The 25,588-nt window shown below is 44.8% G+C and overlaps 6 protein-coding genes across 6 annotated transcripts; 3 read left to right on the plus strand and 3 right to left on the minus strand.

Annotated features, from left to right (window-relative positions):
• The first annotated feature begins 5,708 nt into the window (after nucleotides 1-5,708).
• On the plus strand, nucleotides 5,709-6,419 carry LOC128730206 (U11/U12 small nuclear ribonucleoprotein 35 kDa protein-like). Its single transcript, XM_053823238.1, has 2 exons — nucleotides 5,709-5,945; nucleotides 6,012-6,419. Exons 1-2 carry the CDS (start codon nucleotides 5,709-5,711, stop codon nucleotides 6,417-6,419), a joined length of 645 nt encoding a protein of 214 aa, XP_053679213.1.
• On the minus strand, nucleotides 6,384-9,429 carry LOC128721265 (ATP-binding cassette sub-family F member 1). The gene is made up of 2 exons (XM_053815000.1): nucleotides 7,263-9,429; nucleotides 6,384-7,185 (listed from the first exon to the last, which is right to left on the minus strand). The coding sequence occupies exons 1-2, from the start codon at nucleotides 9,334-9,336 to the stop codon at nucleotides 6,512-6,514; spliced, it is 2,748 nt and encodes a 915-aa protein (XP_053670975.1). The 5' UTR covers nucleotides 9,337-9,429; the 3' UTR covers nucleotides 6,384-6,511.
• A 528-nt stretch (nucleotides 9,430-9,957) lies between these two features.
• Nucleotides 9,958-12,739, plus strand: LOC128731802 (ubiquitin carboxyl-terminal hydrolase 5). Its single transcript, XM_053824942.1, has 3 exons — nucleotides 9,958-11,096; nucleotides 11,172-12,361; nucleotides 12,466-12,739. Exons 1-3 carry the CDS (start codon nucleotides 9,961-9,963, stop codon nucleotides 12,636-12,638), a joined length of 2,499 nt encoding a protein of 832 aa, XP_053680917.1. The 5' UTR covers nucleotides 9,958-9,960; the 3' UTR covers nucleotides 12,639-12,739.
• A 213-nt stretch (nucleotides 12,740-12,952) lies between these two features.
• Nucleotides 12,953-19,155, minus strand: LOC128730455 (phosphoserine phosphatase). The gene is made up of 4 exons (XM_053823501.1): nucleotides 19,100-19,155; nucleotides 13,850-14,233; nucleotides 13,303-13,766; nucleotides 12,953-13,206 (listed from the first exon to the last, which is right to left on the minus strand). The coding sequence occupies exons 1-4, from the start codon at nucleotides 19,153-19,155 to the stop codon at nucleotides 13,124-13,126; spliced, it is 987 nt and encodes a 328-aa protein (XP_053679476.1). The 3' UTR covers nucleotides 12,953-13,123.
• Nucleotides 14,787-16,517, plus strand: LOC128730454 (beclin 1-associated autophagy-related key regulator). The gene is made up of 2 exons (XM_053823499.1): nucleotides 14,787-16,221; nucleotides 16,282-16,517. The coding sequence occupies exons 1-2, from the start codon at nucleotides 14,787-14,789 to the stop codon at nucleotides 16,515-16,517; spliced, it is 1,671 nt and encodes a 556-aa protein (XP_053679474.1).
• A 1,647-nt stretch (nucleotides 19,156-20,802) lies between the features above and the next one.
• Nucleotides 20,803-23,630, minus strand: LOC128720519 (mutS protein homolog 4-like). The gene is made up of 3 exons (XM_053814192.1): nucleotides 22,653-23,630; nucleotides 21,816-22,592; nucleotides 20,803-21,747 (listed from the first exon to the last, which is right to left on the minus strand). The coding sequence occupies exons 1-3, from the start codon at nucleotides 23,628-23,630 to the stop codon at nucleotides 20,803-20,805; spliced, it is 2,700 nt and encodes an 899-aa protein (XP_053670167.1).
• Nucleotides 23,631-25,588: the final 1,958 nt, after the last annotated feature.

Raw genomic sequence — 25,588 nt, forward strand, 5'->3', positions numbered from 1 at the left:
GCCGGTTTCGGGATTTTTGGGAGACTTGACGCTGAAAAACCTGCATTCAGTAGGTTCTCGCTAGGTCCCTCGATCCTTTCCTATCCTTCTCGCTCTCTTATTATCTCTCGCTCTCTCTCTCTGTCTCTGCCCTTCCTCTTTAAGGTATGAAAAAAACAACTTACTATGCGTGCACTTGCATCGTGGTCCCGACTGTGGAAAGGGAAAGCCCGGCATATGCACTGGTGTACGTAAATGGAATTGAAAAAAAGACGAAAGTGAACGGCGTCCGATGATAAGAACACGATTTCCGCCCTTCAGGAAACCCCGCGGTCCTTTCCCCTCTTAAAACAACCATTTGAACATCCTTTCTCGTTAGACCCCCCCTAATTGCATGATAAGTAGTTTCTCCGTATCTCATCCACGGTGGTGATCAAATCAACAACCTCCTAGAGGAACGGTTCAGATGAAAATAAAAATTTAACAACAAAAATATCAATTTAATTTATAATACTAGTTGAATTTACATTTATTAAATTTTCATAAAATGTAATACAAAATGTTGCCAATGTAAACACATGCATCGGTTATCGGTTTTATTTCAGTTATCGATTTAACTGATTGCCATTGATTGTGTTGTTCTAATCTCTTTGTAAACTAGTCGGCAAACGCCAGTACACCGTTCACACCCTTTGATGTCTGTTGAAGTACTCCATCGCACTGTGACTCTTTCCACAATCGATCGCGCCTTGCGAAAATCAATTACAACTGAAATAACATATCGCGTACTAACATACTTGCCCCGGTAGTGGTGGCCGGCAATGTCGGCTATTTGGCACTTGAACGTGATTATTTGCTTAAACTAAGCAAATCTACAAACCTGTTTTGCGAAACCACGCTCGACAGTGGACCAACGTGGAGTAAATAAAACAAAACTGGTACGTCAAAAGCCTCACACGAGCAACCGGCGGGAAAACAATCGATTGGCCATGCTTGCGACAAATGTTAAACGGAAGCACGAGTCGTGTTACCACTTGACCAGTACATGGAGTTCTGTTTCTAACATTGGAGCATGTGGTACTGCTAGATACTTGACTGGATATCTACATCGCCTCGGTTCATCCCAAGATGCGGTAGAATCCCATCATAAAATTCCCAACAGCCTAAAGGGGCATCGCTACCAAGGTTAATTGTACTGAGTTCCATTAGGAACCACTTGGTGATAATGATCGTGTGTGGAATATCCACAATCTATCATCCCGCATGAGGATGGTCGGTAGCATGTGATTTATTTCCCTCCTTGCTGATTACGGCTCCTGACTGCCGAGGGCATCTGATCGGCGCGCACTATTCCGGCTTCCTCTCGTGACTGTAAATCCCTTGCTATCAGCTTGAAAGCCATCGATCTGTTCCGCTGGGCCGTTGTCGGGGCCGGGAATAAAACAATTCGACAACCCACTGTCCGCTTGATTTATGGCTCCTTTGAAATCGGTGCCAGATTCGCGTCACTCGTCACCTGCCTTCTAAGTGCGTGTCGGAGGACGAAGTTTGGAAATGGTAAGAATGACCTTGCGCGAGTATTACATCGCCTCTATCAATAGGGCTTATCATAGCACTCCAAACCGCGAAATGGAGTCGATTGCGGTCATGATCATGTAGGTGGATTAAGATCGTCGCAAAGCTCTCCATATCTACCGCGGCAGGACAAGGTTCTGTCTGGTACTCAAAGAAACCGAAAGACACCTTAAGATCGAAGTAGTTTTATCTCTGGGTCACGTTTAAGGACACAGTAAATATCATGTGCGCATCATTCTTGCAATTGACGTAAATAGGGACAAAATTGTAACCAGTTTATAAAAGTTTACATTTCTTCGTCCAATCATCGTACCCCGATGTGCAACGATATTCACGATTCATTTCCGGAAAATCTCCAGTACACATCTAGATGTAAGACAAGGATCATAAAATAATTTACAATACTTCCCAAGTTACTACTCCCTCATGCCCACCTGGAGCGGTAACGAATTGCACCACCATGGCGCTCGTAAAAACCTTCAATCTTCCAGATATCCCAACGAGCGAGCAACAACATGTATCACGTGATGGTTTAGTTGAACACTAGGGTTGCACTCGTACGTACTCAAGCGCCCCCTCTTTGATGTATATACTCGTTCATCGCCATCACCGTCAAAGACATCGACGATTGCAATTCACGTTTTTCATTAGACGAGCACGTTTTGGTATCTAAAGTGCAGGACCACACAACCCCAGGCTAGTTTTGTTTTTCGTACATGCTAATCTTGCGATATATCTGTCGGCAAAAGCAGTACACAAACGTGCAGGTTTATTAGCTGCAATTGGCGCTAGAACTTCAATCAGTAGGTGCCGAAGATGATCCACAACGATATCTCAGAAGATACAATACTTAGCACGCCAAATGACTAGTGTCATGTGACTAGCATCGTAAACCCATTGTCAAACAAACATTTGTCTATCACTCCTAACGCCTTGCAGACTAGACTAGAAAACTGATGACACGTGATGTGGAACAAACCCCATACGATGTCTATATGTCTATCTCATCAGATAGCACGTGTTGTCTGGCTTGGAGGTTATGCACATCATCCTCATAAAGCATCCGAAAAACTGTGAGATTATTTTTTGGCATGAGCGACATACAGTCTCGTGCAACTTATGATTACAACTAGATAAACCAACATTTTTCCAGATGTACCAACACTCGGAGATATTGCTACGTTCAATTGTGAGCTATATCGTTATTTAAACGCATACGACTCCTCTGGCGGTCTGGCTCCAAAAAGTCTATCGTAAACTGTCCGCGCCGCAAAACCACCTTCTCTAACATTCCATAATAACACGTGCATCCCTCGTTGCGACCAAGCATAATGCACCAAAGACAATGCTTTCTAAGCCCCCACGAAGATGTAGCCACGAGAGGTATGAGGAACGATTTCGAAATATTGTATTATCTTTACCAGATAGCTCTTCATCCTGGTACTGGCTGGCACACCATGACGAGAGCGAGTGGAACCAAAATCAATCAAAGCTGGCGCAGCACTCACGCTATTGTCAACAGGTGTGTTCCCCATGTGGTCACTAATCAATCATCGTTGGATAAATAGCCGTCAACGGTTGGGATTATTGGGAAGCCCGCTTAAAGCCATTGCTGTAAATCTCCCTTCAACCGTCTACGACAGCTCTATCTTGCTAATGTATTAATATATAGCCTTAATGTATACCTTTCTGTTGCTTGCGCTCGTGTTCGAGCGGGTCGCGATCAAAGAACAATGAGGCATTATAAAGTTGATATATTAATTGATTTACAATCCCTCAAACCACCCTGCCGAAAGGTTCATCCTAGCGTGCGTTCATTCGTGCGACACCCATCATTTAAAGTGGCATTGTTTGAACATGATTTGGTTCCATCGCGCACGTGTAACTTTACAACCAATTATTATGACGATTACGCTCACATCACATTTGCAGGTTCCATATAGATAGCGAAGCATCAGCAAAAAAGGAAGCATCGGGGAGGAAGACCTCACTTTTATCGCAGCCACACCGGGTATCTCGCACTATTCTTAGCCAATTCTGCAGCAATGAACTGCACACAATGTAACAATTGAGGACGCGGTTGAGGAAGGGATTGATAAGCAAACGCCATCCAAGAAGCCCCCATCCAAAGACACGGCCATCGTGCTCTTGGTCGATGTCTCGGTGAATTTCACGTGATTGGCGTGCTCTGCATCACGAGCCAACGCGGTGGTTCTTTACTCACGTACATCTTTTGAAGTCGGCCAGCATTTTGTACATTTTTTTCGTTTTTTTATATTACTGTTGTCAATCACGGAAGCCGCTTGTGCGCCACAAGCCACTCAATCGGCACTTTGCCCGTGTTTGATTGTGGTCCAACCGTTGATGGACAGCCATCACTGCGTGCGATCGTAATCGTGTCCCGGTTTCCGCCCCAAAGCTGTCCCAAGTTTTCCCAACACCATACGGACAGCAGGACAGCAGGGCAGCAGGATTGTAGCCGAGTCATCATCCCCCGCGTGGTGTGGCTGATATTGTCTTCCCAGTATTGGCAATCCCAACGGTGGTTTGCATTTCAAAGATAAGCGTCAGATACTCTTCTCTGTCGTACGATGTAATCGACGTCAGATAACTGAGGACGACTGACCTTGCTTTTATTTGGTTGCGTATTGAAATGTTTTAGCGTTGCTTATTCGCTCGTCTATCACCCATTTGTCGCCGTTGTGCTTCTGACGATGCTTCCATGATGCGAACACCTTCAGTTTCCTATGAGAGTTGGTCCGATGAAGACTTGTTTGCTTTTTCGTTGGAGTCCAAAAATCATTCAAGGTTGTTGGTACCAAATTTTGCATTTTGTCAGCAGGTGACCTTGTAAGTTGTCACAGGCCCTAAGAGTTTGTACACCGGCTTGATTAAACAAGCTGCTGCGTATACCATAACGAGTGGAACTATTTAAATGGTCCCAAAAGATGATTCTAGAACAAAAACAAGACATGTATTACCGTGCTAATAAACTATAGGTTTGAAACAAAGAGTAAACAGCATCATATTTGTTTAAACGTTCCTTTCTGTTCCGCATATAATATTTGAAGAATGATCACTATCCATTTGCAATCTTTGCGAGCAAGCTTGTTCAACTCGCTCGCGGTTTTAACTTTTGAGCTCCTAGGGTCGTATGATATTCTTTTCCACAAATAACCCCAGACAGGTTGTTATACATCTCCCTATCATTGGAATTCATTAGCTAGCAAGCACGCGTAATTTGAATTCGAAAAAAGTGAAACATAGTCTCTGCAATACATATTTACACAAATTCTTAGTGTTAGAGCCCCCCTCTGTTACACGTGTTCTGTTGTCAACGCTTAGATCGTTAATATGCAATTCACGTCAATGAACACTAAATAATACTCTATTTCCATAATAAAACATTTTCAATTAGCATCTGATCGAGGGTTTATCCGTCGACAACAATCTGTAGATTGCTATCAGACCTCCTCAATCCTCAGCATGACACGTGGTTTTGATTGGAAACAACGAAAAAATCGCCAAATACAGCAGATTTCAGATTATTTGTTCATCAATTGTTTTCAGATTAACTAATAATTACTAATTCATCGGCCTAACATCCAAATAATACCTGAAAGCATTTCGGGCAATATATTTTTATTACAGAGTTTATTATGCGAACTTTCCAATACTATTTATTTCAATGATGTTGCAAAGTGAACGTTGTAATGAAAATCCCTTCTTTGGAGAACAAATGGTTTTCTGATAGTAGGATAAATTAGTTGTTCGTAGTTTTTTAGATACAATTAGATTTCTTCTGAGAATAAAAAATATAAAAATAAGGCTTTGATTCTTTTTATTTAATTTTTATTACCACCGTTACCAAGACAAATTACCCGAGCTATCCTTTTTAACTAAGTTACTTTAGTATACCACGTGCATCAAATATTTCAACCGCTTTTTAACTGTAGTGATCATTGATTTGACAGTAATAACATATCATTTTGACGTTTATGCTTCTGCTTTGCCAAAGTAAGCGTTTTTGCAGTCGATTGTTTTGGTCTATAAACGCGGTAAAATCAACAAGCAAAATTCGAAATTTAAAATCTTTGTACCCAAATCTTTGAAGTAAGAACAAATGTATGTATTATAAACAACATTTACTTAACATGTCCGCATCGCAAGAGATTTTAGATACGAACAAAGCTCAATCAAGCCGCTGGTCAAAATACGTGGTTGATGTGTACGATCCAATACAGGTCGGCTCGATCGATGGTACGGACGAAGTACCGCATGATCGTGCATTGGTGCGCGCTCTAAATTCCAAATACCAACCGAACCGAAAAGTGAAAGGCAATCCTTTGCACACGGTGTTTGTTGGACGGCTGGCACACACGGTGACTGAGGTAAGTATGTTCAAATTGGTATGGCCTATGGACTATTTTATTAGTCATTTATTTGTATAACTACAGGAAACTTTACGCTCCAAATTCACTCCTTTCGGCACTATTGTCCGCGCGCGTCTTGTCACCGATATCATTACTGGACTGCCCAAAGGCTATGCGTTCATCGAATACACCAACCGGGAAGCGGCGCTTGAAGCAATCGAACGTATGCACGGTGTAAGTATCGATGGCAAAGAGATTCTCGTCGACGAAGAGTGGGAACGGCGACTAGACGGATGGAAACCTCGCCGACTTGGTGGTGGATTCGGTGGTAGAAAAAAATCTCAGCAACTACGATTTGGTTGCAAAGTTCAACCCTTTCGGCGACCCATTCTCGAAGCTGGTACCAGCGGTGTCTCAAACGTGAGTGAGTGGAATCGTCGCGTACGACATTGGAAAGAAGGACATACCATGCCAAAAAGCGATAAAAAATAAGGACACGTGTGATTTGTGATACATAACTTTGTAAAGTATATATTTAGTAATATTAAAACAACCAGCGCAAAATTAAGACCATGAACATGTCATCACTGCTGTACCGCCGCGTTGGCTGATATACTCGGGTTATTAATGACCTCTCCTAAACTGTCCAGAACCTCCTTGCGGTAATCGTCGAAATCACCATCCACCTCGTTGATGGTTTGCTCCTCAATCACGAACAGTGTACATTCCGTCTCGCGAATCAATCGTTCGTCGTGGGACACGATGATCACTCCGCCTTTGTACTCGTTAATTGCATCCGCCAGCGCGTCGATGGACTCTATGTCCAAGTTGTTGGTCGGTTCATCGAGGATCAATACATCCGGAGCATTGAGGCATAGCTCAGCTAGGGCGACACGTGCTTTTTGACCTCCGGACAAATCCTTCATTTTGATCGTGTGCGCATGACTTGCCAGTCCAAATGTGCCCAGCTGTTTACGAGCCTTTTCGTATGGCAGATTGAACAAGCGCTGCAGATACTCGGCTGGCGTTTCCTCCGCTGTCAAATGTTCGCCAGAATGTTGATCGAAACGTCCGATCCGAAGTCGATGATTACGCTTCGCTTCACCTTGAACTGGATCCAGTTCACCTACAAGAAGCTTCAAGAAAGTGGACTTTCCGACACCATTCGGGCCGACGATGGCGACACGGCTGCTAAGATCGATACCGAAATCGGCCCCGATAAACAACGGCTTCTGATTAGGAAAATTAAAATGGCAATCTGGAAGAAATAAGAAATAAAATTAAACATCTATTTCTTTTTAGACAAATCATTGGTTATCTTTCTAGTCAACTTACTGTGCAGGCCAAGAATCGGAGGCTGTAATGGAGGCGGATCCGGGAAGCTAAATTTCACGATGTACTCTTTCGGTTTCGACAGCAGCTCGATGGGGCCGTCGTCTTCCTCGCCTGGTTTCTGGTTCTTGGTCCGGCCCTTTTCTTGTTTTCTCGTAAGATTTTCTTTCTGCTTTTTCTCAGCCGCCTTTTTCGATTGGCCGTGCGCTTTCATGTCCTTTAAACGTCGCTCCTGTTTTTCGTATTCCTTTATCATTTCCTTGCGTTTCTGGACGTACATTTTCTTGAACATCGTGTAGTTGCCCTTGTAGTAGTACAGCTTTTTAGTGTCTAGATGGATAATTTCGTTGCAAACATTGTCGAGGAAAGACTGGTCGTGGGACACGATGAGCAGCGTTTTCTTCCATCCTTGTAGATAGTTGTCCAGCCAGATAACTGCGTTCAAATCGAGATGATTTGTCGGTTCGTCCAGTAATAGCAAAGTGGGTTCGATGAACAGCGCCCGAGCGAGTGAAACGCGCATACGCCAACCGCCGGAAAACGCGTTTGTAGGCCGATTCTGCATTCCTCGTGAAAAGCCCAAACCGGCTAGGATGCGCCTGGCACGAGGTTCCGCTGAGTCAGCTCCAATAGCCTTTAGCTCATTATACACTGCGTCCAATCTGTTCTGCAGTTCTAAATTGCCGGCCTCTATCGCTAGTTCCAATTCTTCGCACTCCTTCAAGAGAGCAGTACGCTTCACGTCGGCCTTCAGTACCGTATCGACAGCTGAGGTTTCATCGGCCACTACTTCCTGCTCGCAAAGCAATACATCAATGTTTGGTGGAATAGCAAAGGCACGGTTGGCAATGTGTCGTAGCAGGGTAGTTTTGCCGTGTCCGTTTGGCCCCACTAATCCATAGTGTCGACCGTTCGCTATCAACAAATTGGCGTTCACGAACAAATCGTTACCTTTAGCGGAAATGGTAAAATTCTCGATCTTTATATCCACCGCGTGTTCCATGTGCTTACTCTGATTACCGGTTTTTAATGCTTGGGACATAGTAAAGTTGCTATCGAGGTCAGAATGTCCCTGACCACCTTTGCGCAACATCGTCTCTTGTTGTTTTTCAAACTCTTGTTGTTTTTTCATTTTTTTCTTCTCTTTGTGTGTTAGTTTTTTCTCTTTTTCCGCAACTTCCTCTTCGTTATCACCATCTAGCGTAAGCTCATCTGCCACCTTTTGCGTTACTTCCTTGATATCTGGATCGTTGTCTTCAATACTCAATTTTTCTTCCGGTTCCGGTACTTTTGCCATAGGTGCATGTACTTCTGGCTTTTCCTGTACCAATGGGGGTTCCTCCACAATCTTTTCCTGCACAACTTTTTGCTGTGGTTCTTTCTTTGCTGCCGCAGAATCACCTTTAGGTGTAGCATCTTTCAACGTAGATTTCGTTCCCGATTCCACAGAATGTTCTTCCTCGTGTTCACCATCAGAATTATCTTCGAAATCTTCATTTTCTTCCTCGAATTCATGCTTGCGGGATTCTTTCCATTTCGGCTGCTTTTTCTTCGACGATTTTTTACTGATCATGGCTAGCATGACATCTTCCTGATCGTCGTCCTCGCTGTCTTCATCTGAACCAGCGCCAGCTAGCAGATCAATCACCTTCTCTTCCTTATCCGACCAATCGTCATCCTTTTTGCCCTTTCCCTTACCCTTTGCTGCAGACTTTTTGGTTTCCTTCTTAGTGACCTGTTTAGTCTGCGCTGATCGCTTCGAAAGTTCGTCTTCCGAATCAGAATGACTAGCTCCTTTCCGAGGGGCAGCCGCGGCCTTTTTCGGTTGCTCATCATCATCACTCCAGTCCCCGTCGTTCTTTTTTCCTTTTTTACTCTTTTTCCCAACTGCTGCTGCAGGTGCCTTCTTGGCACCACGGGTTGCTGTACCTTCCTCGTCGGAATCCACGTTGTCAACTTTGCCCTTCTTTTTGGACGGCTTTCCACCGGACGACCCAACTACGATCGACGACTGTTCAGTCTGCTCATCATCGTCCCAGTCTTGGTTCTTTTTATTTCCCTTCTTTTTCGGCGGCATAGTTACTGTTCAGCTGCGCTAGACGGGATTATAAATGGCACACCACCTGCTATTTTGGCAAACGATTATTCCCGAGGAATTGCACAAGAAATTGCGAGCCACAACGTGCGGTGATTTTCTTTTTTTTTGATTACCTTTCGTTTTGACAGCATGTATGTTCGCGAGCAGTCAATCGAAAAACCGTAACATGAGAAAACCACAATCTGCCACTGTAAACGCATGATCATTGTCATGTCAAAACAAGATTAACTTTAGAGGCGTTTGCACGTTTTAAAAGCTACTAATTTACAGGTTTTATCGAAAAAAATCAAACGTTCTTCGATTTCTACTAGGAAGCTAACCTTTTTGGTTCAACAAAGATACGAAATCGTCGAAGGAAAAGCCCCACGTAAGCTAAAATACTCGCTCACATCATTGGTAGTTTGTGCAACGAAGAAGAAAAACAACAATAAGAACGCATCATTGTTCGTGATTTTGCAGAAACAGTGACAACAGTCGGCTTCTCGGTCAATTTTACGGCCGTACTTTTCGTGACTACCAAACAGCACACGCTATTTTCACCAACAGTCTAGCACAGGGACCACCAATTCAGGCCGATTTGGGAACCGAGTAAATCTGCACGCCATGGAAGCCCTTCGCAAGTATTTGAGCCAAGTGAAGGTTCCGTGCGCCAATGATAACGTCTATAAAGAGGAGTGTGTTTATTCGTTTGACAATCCGGAAACGGACACCGGCTTGTACATAAGTTTGAGCAGTTTCCTCGGATACGGTGAAGAACATGTCCGGGAGTACGCGAATCACTCGGGCAATCGGGTATTTCTTCATCTAAAACGCGACAAATTCGAAATTACGGATGCGGCCACCGATGGTACTGGCGCTGGTGGCGGAGCTGACGGTCCGGAGAAGAAAATAACCCGTCTCGCAATCGGTGTTGAAGGAGGATACAATGGAGCGGAAAACAAAAAGTATGACTACAAAGAGCACTTCCAGGTGGTCGTCTTTGCAGATCCTGTTGTACGGCTAGACTATCCGAACGATGACCTTCCTCTGCAGGTGCAGAATGCAGTCGATGCTGTCCTGAAAGCAGAAGCGGCTTCTGTCAAACGCGAGCGCGAGCAGTTGGCGGGTACGTGGGACGGAGAAATTCGACAGGTATCGTGCCACGCAGCCGATCTGCAGCAGTTGGACAATGGGATAAAAATTCCACCGACAGGCTGGAAATGTGAAAAATGCGACCTATCGAACAACTTGTGGCTTAATCTGACCGATGGTTCTATCATGTGTGGTCGCAAATTCTTCGACGGATCTGGCGGTAACGATCACGCTGTGAATCACTACAAGGATACGAACTACCCGTTGGCTGTGAAACTCGGCACCATTACAGCCGATGGTAAAGGTGATGTGTACAGCTACAGCGAGGACGACATGGTTGAGGATCCCTTCCTTGTGAAGCACCTCGCCCATTGGGGCATCAACGTTGGGCAGCTAGAGAAGACGGAAAAATCGATGGTCGAGCTAGAGTTAGACCTTAACCAGCGAATTGGCGAATGGGGTATTTTGTGCGAGAGTGGCAGCCAACTGAAACCAATTGCTGGCCCAGGATACACCGGAATGAAGAACTTAGGCAATACTTGTTACCTTAACAGCGTAATGCAAGTTCTTTTCACCGTTCCGGATTTTGCAAAGCGATTTGTCGATGGTTCAAAGGCAATCTTTGATAGTTTCCCGGCAGATCCGGCTAATGACTTCAACGTGCAAATGTAAGTATCAATTATGACACCATCGTATTTAGAGTCGTGACTTATGATAAACATTTTTTACGATCCGTTCTTCAGGGCCAAATTAGGCACAGGACTTTGCAGCGGTAAGTACAGTGTCCTTTCGGAGAACAGTCTGGATACTGCGGATTCCAGTTGCGGTGGCATCGCACCGACCATGTTCAAGGCACTTATCGGGCAGGGTCATCCAGACTTCTCCACCAAACAGCAGCAAGATGCGCAGGAGTTTTTCCTGCATGTAATCAGTTCGCTTGAAAAGCACAGCCGTCATCAAGCTAATCCAAGCGAAGCCCTTCGTTTCTGCATTGAAGATCGTGTGGAGTGCTGCTCTAGCGGAAAGGTGATGTACAATCGTCGCGACGAATGGTGCCTGCCATTGCAGATCCCACTGCAAAAAGCGACAAATCTCGACGAAGTGAAACAGTACGAGGCTGAACGGACGGCTGCCGAGCGTGAAGGTCGTCGTTTAGATCCTGACAGCCTAGTACGTCCAAAGATAACTCTTGCTGCTTGTCTCGACACATTTGCTCAAGCCGAGTTAGTCGAACAGTTCTACAGCACTGCCATACAAGCGAAAACAACAGCCAGAAAGACTACCAAGCTTGCATCGATGCCTGACTACTTGCTGTTACATTTAAAGAAATTCACTCTCAAGGAGGACTGGACTTCTCTCAAACTGGATGTGGCCATCGATATTCCGGAAGTGCTGGATCTTGAGTCACTGCGAGGAACCGGCAAGCAGCCACAGGAGGAAGAACTTCCCGACATCGCCGGTCGTGAACCAACTCCTCCTCCCATGGATCCGGCGGTGATGGAACAGCTACTGGGCATGGGCTTTCCGCCTGAGGCATGCAAACGCGCCATCTTCTTTACAAAGAACTCTGGCGCGGAATTGGCGACTCAGTGGATGATGGAGCACATTGCTGACGCTGACTTTAACACTCCGTTCGTTCCCCCGGGTACAGGCGGCAAGAGTGCAAACGCCACTGCTGCATTTGTCCCTGATCCAGATGGACTGGAGAAACTCATGGGCATGGGCTTCACCGACCGACAGGCTTCGAAGGCCCTTAAGGAAACCGGCAACAATACGGAGCGTGCAGTGGATTGGATATTCTCTCACACCGACGAACTAGACAGCATGGCGATTGACGATGCCACTTCTGATAGCGTTGCCACGGCTGCTGCTGAGTCTGGAGCTGAGGCTACCGGCAATAAACCAGGATCTATTTATCGTGATGGAACTGGAAGTAAGTATACCGACCTACGTTATTTAGTATCAACAAAACTACCTTAAACCAACCCTTCCTTAATATCGTTTGATATTTTGTGTTTTTTTTTTTTTTGCTTCTAGAATATAAACTGGTTGCATTCATTTCCCACATGGGAACTTCTGCACAGGTCGGTCATTATGTTTGTCATATCCTCAAGGATGGCCAATGGGTCATCTTCAACGATAATAAGGTAGCGATCTCGCAAAATCCTCCTAAAGAGCTGGGCTATTTATACCTTTACCAGCGAGTGTAAACCGTCCGATACTAGGGCGGAAAAGATCTGGATGGACACCATAAGCCAGTCGCTCGTGACGTATCCTCCAGACGGCTTTCTCTCTTTCTAGTGCTGCGTTCCCTGGGCGCATATGTGGACTGTGAATTACATTACACTCTTAATATGATAATAAAAAGAAATCGAATCGATCTAATACTTTTTTCAAATTATTCAATGGTAACTAATGCGAAATACTGAGCATGGTAGACACAATTCCAAAGCTAAAACTATTTCTTTCATAAATGAACAATTTCTTTAAAAAATATGTAATAATTGGCTTGTTATTAGGTAAGTTACTGTTCTATCGCGTTGAAAGCATACATGTAATTACGATAATTCATATGAATAAGAAATGATTATTTACAACAACGAACGCAATATTTAACAATCTCCACTGACTTAGCTTTAGATGTAATAATTATCAATGTTATCGATTATACGTAGTTGGAATCATCAGACTTTGATCACCACAGCAGATCAGCAAAGTTGGTTACATAATAGGTCGCTCGTTTTTGAACTTCCTCGCGAACGGCATTACCACCATAGCCTTTAGAAAAGAAAAAAAAACCATATCATTAGATCGCATACTTTATAGACCGACATATTTCCTTCCCCGTGATCTTATGAACACGTGGACACTTACCGATGAAAATGTTTGCCGGCGGACACGCCTCTAGATCGGTCATACCGTCACCGATCATGGCAACGACCTTGTCTGCACCAGATCCTGAGCCACCCGCGACCAGGCTGCGAATCATTTTGATAGCCTCTCCCTTGCCACCTGATCGCGCCGTTGGTTGCGTCGTATCGAAAGCCGCGTAGCTGCCGTTGTAGTTGAAGAATAGTTTATTGGCATAGAGGTTGCAAAGAGGTATCTCCAGCGCGTCGGCTACCGGCTCGATTAAACAATCGAAGCCACCACTAACGAGGAAAACTTCCGTATCGTTCTTTCGCAATTGTTCGATCAACTCTTTCACACCCGCAGATATGGTAGAAGGATGCGTTTTGAGGAACTCACGAATCTGCCGTTGCGATGGTTTGATAATGTCCAACCGTCGTTTCAAAGCCTCCTGGAAAGTCATACTGCCACCCATCGCTTCCTTGGTGCTGCAAGTGAAGAAATGCAACAAATTAACCCTGCACTATTGGCATCAGTATGTAAGAGGTGTTCAATACTCCGCAACACTTACAGTGCGGCAACTTCTCCGCCTTTTCCACAAAATTGTGCCAACTCATCGATTCCCTCCTCGGTTATAATGGTCGAATCGACATCGAAACAAACAATGTGCGCCTTTTTAAGATTTTCGCGGGCTTCGACGGTTCGTTTCGATAATTCGATAGGTCGATCGTTCGTCATACTGTTGCCGTTCTGCGTATTCAATTGCGATCCGTTAAGAGTAGGAAAACCGTTTAGCTTTGAAGGCACAATCGGTTTGAATATTGGCGATGCCGGTGGTAGACTGTTACGCCGTGTGACTACGATCGGTTCGAGCGGTTCGCCAGCACCCGCACGACTACTCACACCACGGCTACTGTCCGTAGCCGAGATGGCTACCAAGCTTCCAAAAAGAGCACTAAAACGAAAATAGAGCAAACCAAAAGATTGAATTATACAGAAAATCTTTACAGAAACTCATTTGAAACCGCTGCGCACGTGGCGGCGCGAAGATGCCACGTGGGTTATTTGAAGAATGCATTATTCACACAAAATTGAAATAAATAATATTTGCTTGTTCAAAAACTTGTACTTATGCTATGAATGAGTTGTTACTAAAAGTTATTCCTGCCTACACATTCCTATTTCCTTGCTTCCTTCCAACGGCACAATCGAAATCCAAAGGTCGTACGTTGCGAACATGCTCCAATGACAGCATTTCTAGTCCTTCAAAAGGCAACAGCTGAGCGAAACGTCAACATTGACGCAGCTAAACAGAGTTTGTTTTGGACTAAAAGTGTTATTGTGCTGCGATAGTATAGCAAGACGCAAAGAAAGAAAGTGCAAATTACAAGCTGCGCAATCATCGCTTCATCGATAATACGTCGTGCCAATCGAACAACGTAAGACGAGCGTGAAGCAACGCGCTCAATCGACGATTGCATAAACGAGAGGTTGCCATCGCCATATCGATGGCGGTTTGCACCAGCAGTCTCACGTCGGATTCAGGTGGAGCTCCAGAAAACTTTCACATCACCTATTCACATGACGGCGACGAAGACGACGATGTTACGAACGTTGTGCGCGAGGGCGACCTGATGTCCACATCCAGCTTCCAGATCGGTGGCATTGGTGGCGAAGGAAGCCTGCGTTGTCCGCTTTGCAGTGCCTATCGCCGTCTGTTTCATTGCAAATCGTGCATTCGTCATGGGGATTTTTTGCACACCAGCACGGACATTTGTTGCCAGCTGCCAGAGCGCTTCGGCGAGAAACAACAACGCCTTCGAAACCTGCATTCAGCCAACGCAACGCTCGAGAATAAGGGCACAAGAATGTTGGCAAAGTGGTACCAGGCTGGTCGATTGTCGGGAGAAATCAAGCAACGCTCGGACAAGGCGAGTATAATTCGCAAAACAATCGAGGTGAAACGCTCTGCCATCGAGAAGCTACGTGAGAAGGAGCGTGTGTTGGGAGATGCTATCCGGAAGCTGCGCATAACCCTGCCCCGGTATGATGATAAGGTGAAGACACTGAGTGAGTTTGTCGCGGGCAAGTTAGAAGAAAGCGAACATCGCAAAGCTAAACTGTCGTCGGTGCAAGAGCGATTGCGTGAGATGAAGCGAGACCAAATCTCGCAACTAGTTCAGTTTATCTTCCCCATCACGCAAACGTTTGCGAATCGTAGCAGTTTAATGGCAGGAGGTCCCACGACCAGCAGTAGCACTGCAAGCAGTGCTAGCGGAAGTTCTGGTGGAGGTGGCGTTGTTGGAACTGGACTCAGCCATACGCGAAGCACCATTAATGAAATCTCGGAAGCAACCAGAACGGCCTACATACGTGGACAGTGGATTCTCCAGGACAGCTTCGGAGAGGTGCAGTTTGTAATAATCGCTCCTGCGTTGCCTGGTACGGGGAACTACTCGGCCTACATAGAATGGGCAGCAGGGGGTGGAAATGCAATAAATGCTACGTCTATCGTCGCAGCAACAACCGCGTTAGAGGAATCAACGCTTGGACCAGCAGCTAATAGAGTCGGGAGTCATAATCCGGCACACACGATTGCGGCTGCTCTCACGTATACGAGCCAGTTGGTACTGCTGCTCGGTTATTACTTAGACGTGCGGTTACCGTATCGTGTGTCATATGGCGACTTTTGCACAACTACACTTTCGGAGGCACAATTCACTCGGAAGGTGGCCCGACTCAACGCAGACATCGTGTTTCTTTGTCACACGCAAGGTTGCCGGCTGAACGAGATGAACCCGATCCACACTCTCCAAAACATGCTCTGTCTCCTAAAGTCACCCAATCTTGGACACTGCGGTCCGACTGATCGAACCAGCTGCCTCTCGGACTCAATGGAACAGCTGCTTATGCAAAATATCGGAGAAGAATCCGATTCGGAGGGTAGGTTTAGGAGTTGTTAATTTTCTGCAAGCATTAGTAACGTGTTCTCCCATTTCTTAGACGAGACTAACATTCATCAGGATTGGGAAGCCGTTCCTAGCAATCTTTCGCCCGTGGTGGCTGAACAGGTTTATCAACCCTTGGCACAAGTGCTGGAGCAAAGACGGACAACTGGTGGCCCTCACTTCCAGTATCATCATCATCTTCAGCCCCCTACTGCTGCAGCCGCCACAAGCCTCATGACGAGTGCCTTTGCGTCGGTTAGTTCATTCTGGAAAGGTTGGACGGGGAAGTAAGAATCTGATCGCATCTTTGATACATCCATGCTTTAGGGACAATGTATTTCTCATTCCCACGCTCCGTAACAGACCTGTAAGAGGGCCGAGAGCCGAATAGAAGGAAATTACTTCTTTGTACTTGTGATAAAACGATCCGATTCAAGTCGAAAAGGCTTTTGGCATCCTTTTTCGGCTATTTCCGTAGTAAAATAGAACACCCAGTTTTTAAAACAAACAGCTTAAACGCTTCCATACCGCTGGCTTTAAGTACGAAATACAAGAATAGAATAGAGCATAGAATTTAAATGTTAGCATCCATAAAACACAGGCATACAAGTTATTCATTGCCCTATGACTCTGTTTTTTGAGTGACAAACATCACCACAGTAAGGATGCCCGTTACTCTTTCAATTTGCTTGTGACGATAATTCCGTTAAGCGACACAATTTTACTCTTTTTAAACTAATTTTACCGATTTATTTTATCAAATCAAAGCTAAGTAATAAGATGCGAGTTGTGGTCAATAAAGAAATATGCGTACTAACTGTGATTTGATAACACAAAGCAGCAGCTAGTTTTTCTTCTCGAAGAATTGCTCTTTCAAACTATCGATAGCTCTTTAACGGCGAAATGTCTGCCATGTCTGCGAAGCTCTTACTCATAACAATTGATAAGCCCTTAGAGACGGAGACTGCTGTCGGCAGTGAGAAAAACAAGCATGGTGATGCGAGTGATTACAGCACGTGGTCGAATGATGAGAAGTGAGTGGCAACGTGCTGTTGCTGAATCAACACCAAGAACAGAAGCAGATCACTTATTTACTGATTTAGTATCGTGCATTTGCGTGAAAACTTTACGAACTGTGGCCTGTTTGACTGTACATCAGACAAGGTCCGGAGAGTAACGGAAAGAAATAGCCGTTAATTTCAAATCAGAAGGAGAAGATACATAATTTCTTCATAATGCCCTAATTGAACGAAATTCAAATACTTCTTGATGAACATTGAAGACCTTCTAGATGTCAACAAGATTGTACGTGTACGAAAAGACAAAGAGTTGCTTCTGAACTGCATTCCAAGGATGGGTTATGCACTTGTGCATTTGTTGACAACCTCAAACCCTTTCTTATCATCGGCTTGAAAAACTACTTTGATGGTATTTTTCCACACACAAAGCAGCACAATCGAATCAGCTGATAGAAACACTATCAAAACATCCTTCAGTGAACTAGACAAGTTTTCCTGATCTTGCATCTCTTAACAAACAACTGTTATTTGCAGCGCCACTCTTTCAACTCGTTCTGGTGACCTAATTGCAGTTCATCCGCACAAGTGCCCTTATGATATGCAACTTTATGCCTCCTACTTTGTGGTTGCATATGTTATTTTTATTGGTATGAAACCATGATGAAGTTCACATATGATTCTTTATTCTAACAAATTATGATTCCTCACCGATTCATTTTGAAGTTGAAGATGATTTCAGACTACGTCCTTGAAAACAAGTACTTAGATCAGCGAACGTGCGATCGGTATGGAAGAATGTCACACATCAACGACAAAAACCACCACATGTAACGACAATTGACACTTCTTTTTAAAATGCACTCGGTGCGTTTAACGGTATTGTGAAAATTAGGCGCGCGCGCGTGATTCGATCTCTCGCAAACAACTGACGCCGAGCACGGTGCACGGATTCACTTTAAACCAGTCCCGATTGGTCCCGGCCACGGCCCTGCACCCTGCTTCTCGTCAAAACATTCCTCTCTCGGTGACGTATTTTTCTTCTTGTTCTTATCATTCCCGTGCTCTTCATTACGTCGTCGTTCTATGCGAAAGCACGAGGGCCACCAAAGGGTGATAAGAACCGGTACGGGGTGGGTTTTTTGAGTTGGGGTCAGTGGCAGAGGGCCGGGCGGCAGTTGTTCGATAGGTCCAATAAACAACCTCCGTCACGAGCAAGCCCCCACTGCAGGAGGAAACGACGGCATATCTAGGAAGAGGAACCGTGGGTTAGAGTAATTTTTCCATGAGGTTTCTCTCACGACCATCTGGGGCAACACGGTCGATCCGCACACAGACCGGTCTTGATATCGGTGGGGTGAGCTAATTGTTGGCAATTTTGTGCGGCATATATCAGCGCCTATTATCAGGCAAATTAGCGATCAATCCATAAACAAACGCATGCTGGACTGGCTGTTGACACGCTGTTACCAAGCCGCTCGATTGGCCGCTGTTGGAGCGATCAAGTAGCCCGAGAGGTCGTCATACGATCCACTTGACATTCGACGCGAAAACAAATGCATCGCGAGGCACTTCGCGAACTACTCGAAGGGAGATTCCGACCGCGGTTGGGGTGATAGCAGCAACCATGATGGAGGTGATCCTCTTCCTAGCACCCACAGGCAGGCGTGATGTTTTCCATCTTGACCCGGCCCTGGTGATTGGGGTTTCACTAAGCGTGAGGTGGCAGCCGCATGACTTAATCGGAGGCATGCATTGCTGCATTCGCAAAGTCCGTATAGAGTGGGGGTGTTACCGTCCTTAATCGAATCAAGAGCGACAGCAACCTCTAGCGCGAAGGATTCACATAAGACTTACCTTACTTTGTCGAGCGGACGATGGCGGCAGGAAAAGCCTCGCAAAACGGGTAGCATTTGAGAGATTGTTTACAGCGAACAACCTTTGAGACAAAGCACGTTTCACGTTTCTTGAAGGCGCAAACAAATTCACTATAAAAAAAAATGTTTCCCAACCCGCTCGCATAGGAAGTGCACCGGACACCAGCGAAACTAGCGACGATAAAGATGAAATAATCTTCCTAATCTTCTTGGCTAATCTTCTTGCACGTTTGATAAAGCCACGAGAGTACGTCACCCAACTCGATCGCGAGAGATCAGATGTTTTCCGTCAAATCTGTAGGCCTACCTGATCTGTCATGGGCCCTTAAGAATCACTCGCGCAAATTAGCTGCCTTTCTCTTTCCTCTCGGCGCTCCTGCTTTTGTTTTAACGCGTTTTGTCACGCTCGCATCGCAACAGCTTCATCGACGTGCCTTATCGCGCCAGTACTCAACTACTGGTTTTAAGCGGGAAACGAGAATCGAACGAAGGGCCGGCGCTACGATAAATAAACTCTCTGTCGAGCCGGTTTGCTCAAACGTCCCGTTCATACGTACCTTCGAGATCTGCTTCATTGAATTCGAACACGTTTCTGCCGACAGCTCCGTCGCTAATGGGTAATTGCATTTAGTTTACGAAACGAAGAGCAAGAGAAGCAGGGTTGACATGAGTACTTGTCGAGGACGCCGGCATTTGTCGGGTCATGCTGACCCCCAGACGAGGTAAACGCCGTTTTCATTTGCATTCAAGGGCGATTTACATTAGGTGCAACTTAGAAGAGAAACATGGCTGGCTATTCTTTATGCACTCTCATCCACTGTCATCCATGTGGCGGCATTAACGAACGCCATTGAAATGCAATGTGGAGCAAAGCCCGTTATCATCACGTGAATTCCCTCGAAAATCGCATGATAACTGGTTTACAAATTCAGACTATTATTCTGGAATAAACTGGTTCGAAATTTCGGCGTCTGAGCATTATCAACATAGCAACATTTTGGCTGTTTTTGCAGCAATGACCCGAAATGAACCAATATGGGTTGCCTTTCTGAGTTCTGGTTTGAAGCAGTATTTTCTAAGTTTGTTTTAATTACGCATTTCGTGTGCCTGAAAACAAGTAGGTTTCGACATTCGATCATATCACGACGTACTACGGAATTCACATGCCGTCACTCTATTGAAGTAAACGATCCACTTCAATTTAGGAATTAATGGATCCAGTTGCTAGTTACGTGTTGATGGACAAGGTTAAATGAATCTTGCTGCCGATGAATGAGACGAATGAGTATCCGGGAGATTTATCGCTGCCATGCAGAGGATCTGTTACCATGCAAATACTGCATGGCAAGGGAAATGTCGCCATGTGAACGTGCATTCAATAGCTATAAATTACTATTCCACTGAAGGTGTTTCTTTAACCACGGTTAATTACTTCGATCATCATTATGCGAAAAATATATTAATAAGTTCAAGTGATTCAAGCATAGCAAAGACCATCGGACATGATTTAACCGAGGCTAGGTGGTTACAGGACTAAATTACACCACGCAATACTTGTTTATTAGCCGTCATATCACGACCTCGAAACAGCGAATAAAAACAACAAACAACACCACGCTTCAACTTATACCATTCGTTCACAGAAACGCGAATACATCGCGATCAACAACAGCATCTCGAACATCACGCGTCCAGCTGCAATAGTCGATGGAGGGGCGTTACTCTAAGAAATTCGCGCACCTCTTCCGGTACGGAATCAAGAAACGTTTCCAGCTGCTCGGTCAAATGCTGCTCAATATTTTCCGTATTGCGTACGGCGTCAGCCACCTTCCCGTACAGGTGGTAGAATAGTTTGAAAAATTCGTTGAAGCTTCCCTGAGTCGACAAAGAATTGAGCGTGTTAGTGGAAAGGTTACCAGTCCGATTATGCACCGGAACGTTCGATGCACTCTCCATCAGATGTCGTTTCAAATCTCCGTTGCAAAGTTTCTCTGCACGATCCAGTACTTCCTTCGGGATGTTGACGGTGCGAGCGAGTGATAGGCCATAATTCTGCACCGTTGTGCGTCCCTCAGTGACTGAGTACTTGTAACGAAGCCGCTCGACACCGTTTATGAGGACAGTTTCGGTCCGCAAACAGAGTCGAGACACGTTGTGATGCACTTCTAGTGGCCTCAATAATTCCATGCAATGTGTCGTTATGAATACAAACGGTTTGCGAATGGAAGACAACGTGGGGATCATGGCTTCTTGACGGTTGTCGTTTACGAATCCGACGTGACCAATGATCCTTTCTAGCAGAGCCCACTTTGTACTGCTGGTATCCGGCCGGTGCGTATCTCCGTACAATTCATCTATCACGATCAAGCTGCTCGATGTGAGGCAGTGACCCACAAACTGCAACTTATCGTACATCCGGCTGGAATACGAGTGATTTTCTTGAAGGTTGTCAGCATCACCAAATATCGTCAACAAGCGATCTGCGATCCGGATTTGGGCTTGAGATGCCGGAATGTAGCAACCTAGCTGTGCCATGATTTGCAGAGTGCATATGGTTTTCATGTAAACCGTCTTGCCGCTCATATTAGGCCCGGTAACGATGAACGCGTTGTACTCCGGCGTTGCAATCTACAAACGCAATACATAATATTTAAATCCCTGTCGTCGTACCCTTCTAAAGGATAGAGTTGGATTACCACATTGTTTCGAACGATCGATTGATGACCACAAAATCGTTCCAGCAAAGGATGCCTTCCTGACACTATTTTTGTTTCCTCGCCAAAGGTTGGCTCGCAAAATTCCTTTCCTTGACTAACAATGGATAGCGCTTGCACAACATCAAGGTCCGTCAGACACCCTACTAGATTGTACACGGCGTCTATGTGCTCCCGTATGCCGACGATTAGCCTACTGATGATACCATAGCTTATTTCTTCGATTTCTTTACCGACTGAGTTGAGCTTTTCGTTGAATGCCATCAACCGCCCGTTTGATAAAGTGTAACGGTGGCCAACGCGACTTAATATCTGAAAGCTTGCACTAAGCTGTTCAGCAGCATTGTCTACCTCGTCGTTGGCCAGTACGTATAGCAGGTGGAACCCGTTCGCCTTCGAATGATGCAGTTTCAGCTGCATTCGAGCTGTAATGCTTAGTTCGGCCACGTACTGACGGATTTCATCTATTACGCTAGAATATAGTGTCCGCAACAGATCCAATATTGAATTGATGTTGGAACGAACAAGGAAAAGCCGATTGTAGCTATTGTTGCGTTCAGTTGGACCATCATCTAGGATCGTACATATTTTTTCCAGTAAATCATTGTATACTTGTTCTTCAAGGGTTTGTTTCAAATCGCTTAGATAGCCAGCTTGTACGTCACGAAGCACATCACGAAGCTTCGGCACGACCTTCAGAACGTTTCGCAAGCTCGAAGCTTGATTAAGCATGTGGGTGGTGTTTTGATGAGTATTTTTCTAAAAAAAATATAAATAATTAATGTGCAAACCAGATCTCTGCATAACTTCCTATTATACCATTCGATCAATATCTACTGAAAGCTTGAGCAATCCTCCGAGATCCTTAATCTCAGTCAGTGTTCTCCGAATTGTTTGATGCAGAGTCGGTTTCGCCAAAAACTCGCGTATGCACATGAGGCGTGACTCCAAACGCTCACGGCTCGTCCATGGTTCGATTATGTTTGCTCGTAAATGACGCTTCCCGATACCGGTTATACAGTGGTTCATAAAACCGAACAGGGACATTCGTTCTTCCCCTTTCTGCAACGATCCCAACAACTCAAGCTGACCAACACACTCTACATCTATCGTCATGGTAGCCATTTTATCGATGTAGCTGAGTTTCAAAGATTTGGTTGCGATCTGCAGCAGAGCCGTTTCCATACAGTGGCGTAAAAGTGCCCCACAGGATGCCATTCCGTAGTATTTGCTGAGAATAAGTCCACGGAGACGTCCGTAGTCTCGGCTGCACAGTTGCGAAAGGTAACTTTCGGCAATGCTGTCGTTAAAGTAGGACCTACCCAGTCCGAGCACCTGCGTTCGAGGAAGATACTGATGGATCAGCCTTGGCAAGTACGATGTCCCACTGACTAGCGCATGCTCGGAAAAATAAACCACTGCTGGATCGAGGCTGTGTAGTGTCGCCAATGTGGCAGAATACCAAAAGTTATCGCCATATTGAGCGAGTTTTAGATGAGGCGAGGCCACATCGATGGCAGCCAGACCGATCTCCAGAACCGCATGTCCACGCCCTTCGGCGAGAACGACGATCACATAGCTTGAATCATTGCCCGACCGGTCGGACTGTCTAGTTTGAGTAACATTTTCAGGTGCGTTTATGTTGCAGTTACTTGTTACCGTCTCACGCCTCACATTCGCAAACGATCGACTGCGGTAGTAAGGTATCTGACGGTCCATATCACGACTACCTACTCTCACCGGTAGTCCTGCAGGACGTGGAGGAACACTTTTACTGCGATATGGAATGAAATTCATGGCGAGCACTTTTTTTACCACGTGACACAACCGCACTGAATACAGACACTTTTTCTGCTTCAAAAGCAGCAGCTTATACCGCAAAATCAACACGCCTACTGCGATAGATGAGAATACCTGAATACTAATGAAGCTAAACAAACTTCTGAAACTATCACTCTTTAGACAGAGCCGTTTCCATGAAGAAAAAAAATCCAAACTAACACACTGCTTAATTTCAATGGCGTGTATTTCGAAATTGTATATTATTTTCATTTGCTCACACCCATAGACCTCCGTCCTCGCTGGCAAGGGGGAGCAGCAGCTATTGGTTACCTGCCCACCGAAACAGTAATATGTACTATCGGTTTGGATTCTTTTTTTCTTTATACAAAAACATTGTTGCACATTTTACAATTAGCGTGTTTTTTACGTTTTTTAATTCGCTATTCCCATGTTGTCTTCAAACCGTGTGAATGTTTCGAAGTGCTCGTGTTTTATTGTTTGTATCAATGCTGGTTAATGTGTCCCGACGCTCCTGCCTTTCATTTTGCTCTATTTGATGTTTCGGTGCTATCTACTATGAAGTTGTTTTGTAGTGTTTTCTCTATGCGCTTGTCGGTATGAGATTACTTTGGTTGTTTTAGCTTGGTTTCTTAGTGCTATATCTGTTCATACTCATCCTTTTTGCCCTTTTTTCTTTTATCTATCTTTTGTATCCGTTTTCGGCAAAACCAACATCATACACTCACCCTCGGATATTCTCGTCTGATTTTCAGATTTCTCATGTACAAATAACGATCCTGCCGCTTTCTCACACTTCGATGCGCGCGTTGTTCGAAGCTCTCAAACACATCCTTTACATATTTCAAATACATATTTCTTACAACGAGCATGATCATGCAAATTCGGCGCAAGATTAGCTACAATTCGCTTCTTAATTTCTTTTTTTTGCAACAACTATAACGACTAGCACTGTATAATAATGGCGCAAGCTGTTCGTTTATTATTCTTTCTCACACACTGCGATCCATACTGCAAAAAGCGTTAATTTATTACAAACCTGCGGGTAGAATTTTTGTTTTTCCATGTTTTGTCGTAGTTGTGTAGTTTAGTTTTGTAGCACAGTAAAGTTGGCTTGCAATCGGTTAGTGTTTTTTTACATACTTTTACCCTGGTCCTCACTCCTTTCTCAACAAGCTATTCCTAAACGCTCGAACGTACTCCTACAGTAGTGATTTCGAGAGCACAAAAGCTTTCAACCTCAAAACTAACAGCTGATTTGCACACAAATCCTTGCAACGCTTTCATGCGGGCCCGCTAAGCTCTCCGTTTGATAGAAAATTGAAGGTTGTATTTGTTTTCTCAAGCACGTCGTACTTTTCCGCTTGAGCGTGAAACGTCGCACTGGTTATTCTGCTATTGCTGATGATCCTGATCAGGCGTGGTAAACAGTATTGATTTACGTCTTGTTTTCTGGCGAGAAATCATTTTTGTTTTCGCTTCATCTAATTTTTTACACGCGAAGTTTTCAAGTGTTCCTAACAAATGCGTATAGAACATGTGCGACCATATTCAGAGAGCTAGCATTAAGCACATAGTACCATAGCTCCAAGTATAGGTTTAAGTTCAATTAATGTTTTGATTTCTTGTCCATTATGTTATGTCTCGAAAACTCGGTGAACTCTGTTATTTGGCAAATGTGTAGAATCTACGAGTGCTATCTGTACGTGACGACCGCTTGGTAATATGAACGTGTTCTCAGTGTGAGAATGAGTGCTTCTGTTTCATACTTTCAGAACAGTAGTATTCACCTGTGTCTTATCATAAGCATTGGAGAAACGATATTAGTTTACTGTTTTGCTACCGCCTTGTCATCTGTTCAAAGCGAATGCCCCGTCATCGGCACACCATGATGGGATAAATGGAGAATTTTTAAAATTTGCTCTATTATTATTAGTATCGCCTGTGAAAGAACC

The sequence above is a fragment of the Anopheles nili genome, chromosome 2 (genome assembly GCF_943737925.1).
Source record: "Anopheles nili chromosome 2, idAnoNiliSN_F5_01, whole genome shotgun sequence".
Lineage (NCBI taxonomy): Eukaryota > Metazoa > Arthropoda > Insecta > Diptera > Culicidae > Anopheles > Anopheles nili.